At 44.2% G+C, this 11391-nt stretch overlaps 1 protein-coding gene across 1 annotated transcript in view; it reads right to left on the bottom strand.

Moving 5' to 3' along the window:
- Positions 1 to 2783: 2783 nt before the first annotated feature.
- Positions 2784 to 11391, bottom strand: part of LOC111662004 (sprouty-related, EVH1 domain-containing protein 2) — a 23552-nt gene continuing 14944 nt past the window's right edge. The window contains exons 5-6 of the mRNA XM_023415730.2: positions 6952 to 7110; positions 2784 to 6744 (exon numbers count right to left, since the gene is read on the bottom strand). Coding sequence (XP_023271498.1) covers positions 5959 to 6744; positions 6952 to 7110 — 945 coding nt within the window. The 3' untranslated portion in view covers positions 2784 to 5958. The remainder of the gene's footprint in view (positions 6745 to 6951; positions 7111 to 11391) is intronic.

Genomic DNA, 11391 nt, shown 5'->3' with positions numbered 1-11391 from the left:
TGAAGTTGTTTTCAAGTTAAAGACTTTCAAAGTTTTTACAATTTTTTTCTGTAGTGATGCAGCAAAATTATTTTTATTATCTATTTATCTGCCAATTATGTTCTTGATTAATCATTAATCACTGTCTCAATCAAGTCTTTTTTTCTGTTCAACCAACAGTCTAAAAATCCAGAGCTATTCAATTTACTATTATGTAAGACAAGGAAAAGCACTGAAATTATTATTATTGTCAAAAATAACTGCAGATTAATCTTCTGTGTCTGTTTTCTACCACTGATAGTGATACACATCACTAGCAGAGGAGAGGATGGAGGTATGAAGGTGACTGAGGCTCGGTCGCAGAGGAGGATGAGGAGGAGGAGGAAGAGGAAATGGAACAGTGGCAGAGGACTGGCGCCACCAGAGGAAGAGGCTCTCTTTCCGTGCCTGAAATAAAGATCTCACCCAGACTCTTCCGGCCTTGTTCCATTTTAATCCCTCGACTCTTGCCACTTCCCTCTTAACCCTGAACTGTTACCTCTGATGCACCGTTTGAAGTTTCCTTCCCATCCGAACACAAACAGGCAACACTGGCCTCAACAGAGGTGGGAAGCAGCACATTGACTCTGGTATTGCACTGGTTACTGGTACAGTCACGACACTGCATTTACTCACCTGGCAGACTCTGCAGATTCAGATTATACATTTGTTATGAGATAAATTAGTTAGATTTGATTCAGTTTGATGGCAGTGAATTTTACACAGTTTAGACTGAGCACTTTAGTCATGAATGAACTTTGATTCTCAGCTTTTAAGCCAAAGTGCTCAAAAAAAACAAAAAACATTTTGATCATGTGATATGATCAAAAGCTCCAGAATAGCTACTAAATGGACCTTGTGCTGAGATTATTCTCAATTATTCAAAGACTTTTAGAGAATTTTCTTAAACAGGTGCATTAAAATGAAAATCTTGCATCGGGTGAAGAACCCTCTCATCTACAATTTCTTTCTATCTTATATAATTCAATTTCAACATTTACTTTTAAGTTGCTATTTGAAGACGTATGTGACATAAAAGGACTGTACTTGTACTTAAGAACTTCTCTTATCTGGTATTACTTATGTAAAAATTTAAACTGCCTTTCACACCAGTGGTTTTCAAGATTCTTTTGCACAAACCTTTACCAGCTAAAACATTTTCCACAGGGTGGAGGTAGAGAGAGGTTTTCCTCAGCAGTCTAACACGGTTTATCTCAGGTGCAGGGTTTGAACTCAGTCCTTAATGAAGTATGCTGAAACAATTATCTGGTTCCTCATAAGCTAAACTGCTGCAACATCTCTGCTCAGTGTGGCTTCATCAGGCAACTCAGGCCTGAGAGAGTAGCTACGACTAGCACTAAAGTTGCACAAGTAACACAGATCTACGACAGAACCTCAGTCAAAAGGGGGGGGGGCACCTAAAAACCCTTCCTATCTTTGGACATGAGACCACAGCACTGGTGTGGGACAAGCCACCCATTCCTGTAAATTGCACTGGGAAGTGAACGCCGGTGCTCTGTGCACCCAGAGAGGGGCCACGCTGACCCTATTACACAAGCAGATATCTTAAATGTTTGCACATGTGGACTGATGTTGTTTGCAGCCGTTGAGCTGCTTAGCAGGCCCCCAAAAGCCCTCAGGGACCTTCTTTTTCTTCTTTTTTCTCCCTCCCCCTCCCTGCTCTCGCGCTCCATCATTATCGCCCACATGCTTTTCCAGAGACATCCTGAGTCAAACAGCTCGACGTCCTCGATGGCTATCACATGTTCCTGCTGAGGAGGGAGGCAGCCGGGGAAAGACATCTTGAGGAGAATGAAACATGGTGTACTAGGCTGAGGTTTTTTTCTTTGAGCTTTCTTTCATTAAATACTTTACAAAGAGTTTTATGCAGCAAACGATGGAAGTTATTAAAGGATAATGAGAAACTTCAGGCCTTGACTGACATTTTTCTATCCTCTGAATCTCCTCACAAAGTCATGGGTGGCATCCATTGTCCCTAGCAATTTTATGTCTACATACATTGCGATCATCTGTACTTTGTTTTTAGAGCTACTTAGCAAACATTAGCATGCTAACAGCCTACTGTGTATTCTCTGTTTTTCTCCTGTAAATTCCCTTTTTTTTTTTTGTAAATGATTCATTATATTTTTAGTGTCATGTTTTTGTAAGTGTATATTTACAGTAATCTTTTGGTGCATTTTGTTCCTTTAAAGAAGCAATTTGTACGTTTTGCTATTGCTACATAGCTAGTGTTAGCATAAGAAGCCGTTTATTTACCTGTCTAGAAAAAACATTGTGAGTTCAGCATCAAACTTCATTCCTTTACTCACCAACAGGTGTCTCCAGAGGTGGAAAGCAACACCAATGTTAATTCTTATCTCTGCCACCTCTTTTCTTCTACTGAAGTTAGCATGCTAACCAGCTAGCCCCAGCCTGTCTCAATACTTTCTGATAGCACCTCACTGCTGCCTCCAATCGGCCCTGAAGCATAGCGCTGCTCAGAGGGCATATTATAACTCCTGCCAAGAAACTACGATCGGCAGCAGAGAAAACTTACAATTAACCCCTTTTAATGAACTTAAATTTGATCGGATGCACTGATAGAAAACTAAAATGGGAGGAACATAGGGGTAAATGATGATGCACACAGGAGAGGATCTGTGGTTTGTAACAGAAGAAACATGCACAGGCCTTTCTTGCTTTACAGTAGATATTTATGAGGAAATCGCTTCAATCCAAGAGTGAAATCAAGCAGCAGACTCGAATGTGGTTTCACTGTTTTCTCTCATTTTATTGGAGGCGGAAGGTAAGACACACATTTCACTTTAGTTTTCTCACAGACCTGGCCACCCTTCAGTATCTACAAAGTACTTCCTGTTCCTTCTCGAAAGCAAGAGCTACATCCATCGTACATGTTAGAAACAGTTATTTTAAAAAAACAAAATAGAAATAAAAATGTACAACATACACTTGATATATATAATATAATTTTTGCTCTTTTTTTTTACAGAGGTAAAAATACTAAGCGTAAAAAAATGGGTCTAATTCAATACAGGGAGTCATTTCTTAAATTTTTTTCAATTTAAAGACAAGGAGATACAGAAGATGCGTTCAGGCACTTGTAAATGGCTCTGACGTGTGAAAACACACTCAAACACCAGATGAGACAGAGACAAAAGATTAAATGCTCACACACACACACACACACACACTCTTTCCAATCTGATTGGCCCTGTCCCTGATACATCACATCATCGAAGGATCTGATTATACTGGCTAGGTGTTAGTTTATGATAGCATATTCAGCTGATCCCAGTAGCTTTGGATCAAGGAGCAGGAGAGGGGAAAAGGATGTGGCATAAACACACACACACGCACACACACACACACACACACACCCCAAGGACATACAAACTGGTACACAGGACAGGATGTATGAAACAGACACAACCAGGGAAGGAAAAAGGACATCCTCAGGCATTCTGTATTTCAACTACAGTAAGTGACATTTCCTTGGCAAAACAATCAGGGATGGATGTTTGTCTCCAGGACTTCAGCTGTTTTCTGGACTCCTGTTCTTTTCCAAAGGGACTCTGCTGATGTGCTGCTTCTTTTTATTGATTTATTTATTTTATTTTTCGAAAAGCTTATTGTGTTCCTGGTCACATCCCCGATGCCGTGATTGGCCGGCTGCGATGTCACTCAAACAGCAGGTGACACAGCAAGGACAGCGTTTTTTTGGCCTCCAATGCCTGAGTTTGTACATCAACACATCCACTACAATCCTGAATGAACAGGCTGTCGAACCGTTTCATTCTTGTTTAATTTGAGCTGTTGTCAAACATCTGACGTTACTCCCTCTGGGGGGGGGGGGTGATGTACTAAATCTGGCATGGAGGGAAAAAAAATGCTCTAGTACGGAGGAGAATAGTGCGCACCAGTCACATGTAACTGTGGTTTCAGCAAGTTATTACTCATGTTTATCTCCCATTTACAATAAAATATTTTGGCCTTAAAGGAATAGTTTGAGAGTTCGATAAGAGCCCGGCAGCCAAGAGAAGATTAGCTTAGCTTAGCTTAGCATAACGGCTAGCCTGGCTCTGTAAGAATGAATAAACAAACCAAAAAACGCCTCTTAAGCTCATTTGTATCTCGTTTGGACAATTTCTTACCAGTCACTGTAACGAACCTCACGTAACACCACAACTTGTTATTTTTATGTGGATAAAACAAATGCGATATAATGCGTTAATTAGTGAGGTTTAGAGGTGCTGCTAGGTGGACAGAGCTAGGCTAGCTGCTTCCTTCCGTTTACAGTGTTTATGCTAAGCTAAGCAACCCACTTCCTGGCTCTAGGTTAGCTTCGTATTTAATGCACACAGACGTGAGCGCTATCAATCTTCTCTACTACTACTAATTCTAATAAGTGTCAAACTATTCCTTTAACAACATGAGAATAACATATAGTTATCTTTGCTCAATATAGGAGATATGGTGATGGTTTTAAACTTGGACTTTGCTGTTCCACATGTGACTGGTTGGGCTCTGTTGGAGCGCTGGGCTTCAGGAGGGGAGCTGATTGTACATCGCAGGCAAACTGGAGTCCATAGTTTACACACTTGATGAGAACCATTTTAAAGAGTTCCTTTTCATTACAAAAATAGCTTAAACCAAGTGTCTAGGAGTATATGGTGAGGCTGATTGCTTGGAGCCATAACTATGCTCACGCTTTTTTATTATAGCAGACATCTTCAGAGGGGTGAAGTTTGGAGCCAGGCTCCAAATTTTTAAGGCATAACAGGCACCAATTTTAACGGTATCTTCGAATGATCTCTCAGTCCTCGGTGTGACACGGACTGCTGGCTGAGGTTCTGCAAAGAATGAGGAAATCAGAGCCTTAAAATCTCACTCTGCTTCAAGTGTATGTTAAATAAAATGAGCCAAAAAACACTACTGTAATTCTAAGACTGGATAGGGTTCCTGGTTTAGGTAATTGTTTAGGCACTGTTTGAAATAACGTGAAAGGAGTGGGGAGACGGTCGCTAGAGTGTTGTAGCATGATTTGAGAAACCGTCTCTTTCAGTGAGTCAAATCTCAACCCAGCACCCTTTTGCTGGTAGATCAATTCAGTGAGAAAATAAATAGGATAAAAACACGAATCTTTGGGATATTAGAAGATTAAGATGAGTACCACGTTTGTTTCAGTGAACAAAGAAGATGTTGATGGTGGAGAGCTATGTAGACTATATACATGAGCTTTACTATAAGCTGCAGTACAGACAACAAAAAGGCCTCGGCGCACATTGTAAGCATTCACATACACCGTCCACACACACACACACACACACACACACACACACACACACACACACACACACACACACACACACACACATACACTCGCGCACACATAAAGAGGTGTAGTGTCTGATCTTTCTTGTAGCTGGAGTTGAGCTGAGCGGGCCTGATATTGGAATAGAATATAAACAAAATGGCCACGCGTACATCAAAGGAGAGAAAAAAAAAAAGAGAACAAAGAAACAATTCAAGTTCTTTGACGCCGAGTCAGTGTACAAAGTATAAAGTACCTGCATATGTGATACATGACATATAGGTCAGCTATAAAAAAGGCCCCCTGAAAAAGAGTGCTCTCTCACTAGAAACAGAGCATGAAATGGCCATGTGAAGAGGTGAGAGAACTGTCTGCCGTAAGGGGGAGCTTATCTTCCCAGGCCGTTCAGAAAATGCACCAACTGTTTTTTTTTTTTTGGCTTATTTCAGTGTCTGGAATTTGTAGACAAACCCAGAGGAACCAAGGCAAGAGAGCGAGCAGCCATGACCACTTGTCCTCTCTGTACTTCCCCATCCTTCCCTTTCCCTGTGCTTGCGTTGGGTTTAGGTTTTTATCGTTTCCTCTGAGAGGTTTCCAAGCACGCCGGCTCAGCTCAGGGCCTTGTGTCGGCCTCCGCAGCAGCCGCATGTGAGCCCCGCCCGATGGCAAGCGTGGAGAGGCGGATAGAGGCAGAGGCAGGGCGCCACCAGAGATAAGCCGAGCAGGGCTAACCAACGTGTGCCGAGTCGGCCTCCCCCGCTGCCCTCACCCCCGTCACATGAGCAGGGGTCCGAGTAGTCCCCCTCTGGGTCAGACATGCAGTGGTAGAGCATGGTGTCTGCCAGCCACATGCAGCTGACCCGCCGGATGCACGCCCGCACAGGGTCCGGGGCATCCTGGCACCGGCCTCTCCGGTTGTCGGAGATGTAAAAGGCCTCGCCGCAGTGCTCGCACTGTGCACGCTCCATCCCGTCCTCCTTCCGCCCCTTCCCGCCATTGGTGGATGGGGAGGAGCTCGGAAGGAAAGAGCGGGGCTGGCTGGAGACCACAGAGGAGAAGCCATGGCGATACGAGCCGCTATGGCCCTTATTGGTCAAGGGTCCGAGGGCGGGGTCAGAGTCTGAGGGCGACAGGGCCGGTGCCAATGGGTAGGTGTAGTCGTGCTTCTGTGCCTCCGTCTTGGCAAAGTGGACGTAGGACTCAGAGTCGTCCATTTGGATGAACTTGTCCCGCACAGTGGCGTGGCGGTAGTCCTCGTAGCCCCTGAGCCAGGGGCGATCCGACTGGCGGCCATGGTGATGCTCTGTGGTTCGCTCCCAGCTGCGCTCCCGTGGGTTGATACGGACGATTTCCTCGTCCTCCTGGAAAGTGACATGGCGGGGAAGCCGAGACGGCTGGAGAGGAAAACAGAATAAAACTTTAACACTGTTTGTTCAGGAGCAGTAAACGAGAAAAAATGATAATATCATAGTGAAAACTGTTTCAGAAAAATGTTTGGTATAAATAAAAAGCCTGAAAAAATTCAAATTTATTCAGAAAAAATATTTTCAGAATAAGGGTAATTCTCTGTAATGGTTTCAAAATCATTTTGGAAAGAGCACCTGGTCCAAGAAGTAGTGGTCTGAGAGCCGGTAGGGGTCGTGGAGGTCATGGCGATGTCCCATCACGCACTTGTGCCTCTGCGGAAGGGGCGAGGACTCGAGCGGCTGCAGAGAGCTCTCCAGCTTCTGGGAGGAGTTGGATGAGCTGTCTGTGGTGTTCTGAAGGGGACAAACAAACACAGGATGTGGGCTGAAAGCTGCGCTCTGATTGGGTACACCAAACAAATAATTAGTGTGAGAGGACGCCATGATTGGACAAACAAAAACAGGAAGCATCGGTGCAGCTCTGATCGAGAAAACAGGAAGTGTGAGCTCTGTTTTTCAAGCCACTTGATCCACATTTGGATCATTGTGTGTCTGAGTTTAACTTTTAATAAAAACATCTGCCATAAAACATCTGCAGCAGCCACATAATGTAGTAACCATCAGACCTAAGACTTAAGTCAGGCTTAGGGTTAAAATTAAACTGGCCACCTACATAAGTGGAGAGAATGTGTTGCCTATGGTGATCCCATTTATTTATAACATTTCCAGTTAATAAGGTTACCATGGTGACGCAGGTGTCGAGTGATGTCAATGCAGCTGACATCTGGAAAGGCTGGTTATCGAACAAGTCAAGTAGTTATTGTTTGCTGTGATGGAATATGCAGTTGAACCTCATGTGAACGATATTTAGTCCGTCCTCACGTAGGGGGTGGACAAAATATAACAAACACCTCAGTCTTTCACAATAAAAGTCAGTTTTTTCTGACCAACGGGCTGAAACCCAAAAATATTAAATTTCCAATGGACATAAAACAGAAAACAATAAATCAGAGAAGCTGAACAAAGGGAATATTTGGTGTTTTTGTTTGATAAATTACTTTACCGATAAATCAATGACAATAAAGATGTTTCATGCTTCAGATAAAGGTGGTGGAACGGCTTTATATTAGGAAGCCTGCAGTCTGAAAACACAGTTTTATGCAGTATCACCTTTTTTGGCCTCTCCCCCCCGAGTCTTCTCCCCCTCCTTTTCATTCTCTTCCCTCCCCCATCAACCTGTCCTCCTTCCTTCAATCTCACTTTCGACACATTCCACCTTTCTTTGTGTGTGTGTGTGTGTGTTTGTGTGTGTGTGTGTGTGTGTGTGTGTGTGCGTGTGCATGTGTGAACAGTATCCTGTCCCCTTTCCGTTAAAGGCTGTCAGGGCTCTACTCCAACTCAAACCTTGGCCAGACACTAGACAGTCGGACCGCCGCTGTGTAGCGCTCAGACAGACAGATTTCAGACAGGCACGCTGGGGGTCAGACACTGTGGGGTGTCGCGGCGTGCCAGCTGATAGGCAGGTCGGGACTTCTGCTGTCTTGTCGTGTCATCTCGGTAATGTGTGTGTGTGTATATGGATGAGATAGTCGAGATGAGTGTCACCGCTGGAGAAAGGGGCGCAGGTGCATGTGTGAGAGAAGCAGAGCTGGCTGTTTCTAAAGGACAGCAATGAGTTGATTTCCTTTAACAGTTATATGCAAAAGCTCTGCTGTGCTCACAATGTCTTTCCTGACTCAGTTATGGTTTGTTGCATTGAGAAAGAAAAGTTATGCTTTGTTTTTTATCTTGCTTTGAGAACCATATGGCGAGTCAACAGAGTCATAGAAACTTGTATCGATGGTCAACAAGTTTGTCTGCCAAAGAAAAGTTGGCTGAATTTTACGCGGTCAGCCTTTGCCAGCAGCTCGCAGCAGCTAAGAGACTTCTGTGCTCCCCTTTTGTCTGTGCTGATGTGATTTCATTTCATGAGGAAAAAAACTAAACAAAAACAATTCCACCTGACAAGCATAAAACAGATGAGAGGCTTAATTCCAGCTACTCAAATATCCCCAGATAAAAACAAGGGTGTAGCTCAGCTGGAGCAGGTTGGTTATTAATGGTACGGCTGGTGGATTGAATTCTTATTTGAAAATCTATCAAAGAGACGAATGTTTGACCCAAGTGTTGTGCCGATCCGTTAAGATTCATCATCTGGGGATCATGAAAGTCTGTACAAACTTTTTAGCCAATTCACTCAGTCAGAGATATTTTAGTCTGGAATAAAGTGGTGACCGACCAACTGACACGCTGCCATCCTTCAAAGTCACTTCAATCAAAAAAAAACCTCTAATCTAACAAAACAATGCTCCTATCTGGTCAATGGGAAGCTCTGCCCATACTAAACTGCTCTACATGAATCTAGCCTGCAATCAATCCTGGAAGAACCATATTTCTTGCAGTGTAAACATGGGTCATTGTCAGGTGACACATCACCCCTGGAAATCCTCGCAAACTATTCACCGCATGTGCCAATATATGGCACTCCAACGAGTCTAAAACCAATACTATGAATTATTTGCCAGTTATATGACCCAGATCTAGTGTGTGTGTGTGTGTGTGTGTGTGTGTGTGTGTATGTGTCTGTCTGTCTGCTGAAGCTATCCCTATTATATCCTGCTCCCCACATGGAAACCACCATGCTGAGAATTTCCCCCAGCTTTCTTACAAAGCCCTCAGAGCAGCCGGCCAAAAATAACATAAAATGCTGCCTCCGCTCCTGGCCCCGCCCCCCTGGAGAAGACATTACCGGGGAGGAGGAGCTGATACGGTTTAAAACCAGTCCGACTCTGGCCTCCACGGCTGCAACTAATTCAAAACACAGACCAGACTTTCTGCTGCGAGCTCAAACAGCACGAGAGGACTCAGAGACAGAGAGGAGTTGAGGGGGAGAGTTTATATTTCGGGACATCCTCTCTATATATTTTGGCCCAAGGCTGGACAGAGGGCATTTCAAGTTATTTTCTGACACAAAACATGTCCCGACTCAAAGCTCGGGAGGATTCATCCTTCAACAGGCCCGTCTCGCTCTCCTGGGATGAGCCCAGAATTGCTTCAATAGCTTTTCGCTCCCCCTGTTGTGAATGAGCCAAAATAGAGGCAGAGAAAGGAGACGTGCTGAAGGGAGGAACAGAGGAAGGGTTGGGTTAAGTTTAGGTTTGGCGAATGAGGAATAATTTAGGGAAGTATGTCCATCCTAGCTCTCCTCCCTCCAACCTCCACCCCATGTCCCCCCGAAGGCTGTAAATCTGCTACAGCATTTCCCTCTGTCCACGACTGCCCGTCTTGAAAACTCTGCCGCCATTGCTAACTTTAGGAAAAGGTCGTTAACGCAGGCTGGGAGGAAATCAAGCGGCGGCACTGAACCCATCACTGTATCACATGGTTATTATTGTGATTTTAGTGTCATAGTTGTTAAATTTCAGTCTGGTAGTTATTCACAAGACAACATGTGGCTGCTGGGTTTCGTCTCGTATGAAACTTTGCTTTCCCAAATACTACTCAGTACTAGTAGCAGGAGTCTGTGACCGTCAGATAGAAGACAGCTGAAATGCTAAGACAAACACACGCAGACAAAATGGACCTCATCTGCCAAAAATGCAAAATCAGGCAGTAACTACTCATGTCCACATTCAGTCATAAATCCAGAGGGGTTCGGACACACTGAGCCAACAGGCGCGGCGTTGTTCAGTTGCCATTGAGAGCTTGTTGCCGACCATCGGTAGCATGTGCGCGGTTTAGCATGTTATAACTGCGACATGTTATAACCGCGACGAAGGCAGTTTGTGAAAAAGTACAGTTCTGTACGAGCCTAAATGTGAGACGTTTACCAGTGTCTTTAAAACTCTACTGAGCCTGACTGATTCGAGCAAACTCAACCTGTGACTGTATTTGTCCTTTTTTGACTGTTAGCTCTGTAGGCTAATGCAACATTGGCTACTCTTCCAATCTTCCCACTGGGCATTGTGAAACTGTTGCAACACATGATAACTCGTATGGAAGGATGATACAACCAAAGAAGAAGAAAATTGGTGGACTAGATATAATTATGTTTTTTGGATTACAAACACAGACTGCAGGCTGGTTATTACTCTCGTGCAGGTGCATAATGTATGTGCATGGCTGCTGGCTGTTAGCTGTAATCTTTGTGGTGTGTTCAAGTGCATATTTTTAAAAAAGCAGGCATGAGGCAACACAGAAATACTTGTTCTTGGTGTGTTGGGGCCATTAGAGCTCATATACTAAACAAGGTGAGCCATGTTGCTTTCTGTGCAACAATACTCAGGCATTGTCTTGGATTTGTCTCACTGAAAGCTTCTACTTTCCTGAAAACCTGATGCTCCATTTCAGGGATTGCTCCACCCTCTGACAGCGCTGTAGCCCCCCCCCCCATGTGTTTGTATGCGTCTCTGTGGTGGCTGTACACTCCCAGCAGAGCACCTATTAGTCTTGGCCCTTACAGACAGCTCAAGTCAAAGATGAACCACGAGGCACTTCCTCTCGTAAATCACCAGCCCTGCACTAAGCTGGGAAACAGCTGCTTGCTGCTAGTTTGGTGTCTGCTCTCTTTTTCAACTGGGAGGGTGGTGGGGGAGG

The sequence above is a fragment of the Seriola lalandi genome, unplaced genomic scaffold (genome assembly GCF_002814215.2).
Source record: "Seriola lalandi dorsalis isolate HSWRI2012SDOR001 ecotype SW California unplaced genomic scaffold, Sedor1 jcf7180002054556, whole genome shotgun sequence".
In the NCBI taxonomy this organism is placed as follows: Eukaryota; Metazoa; Chordata; class Actinopteri; order Carangiformes; family Carangidae; genus Seriola; species Seriola lalandi.
Note: the sequence above shows the minus strand (reverse complement) of the source record. Positions and strands in the feature narration are given on the sequence as shown.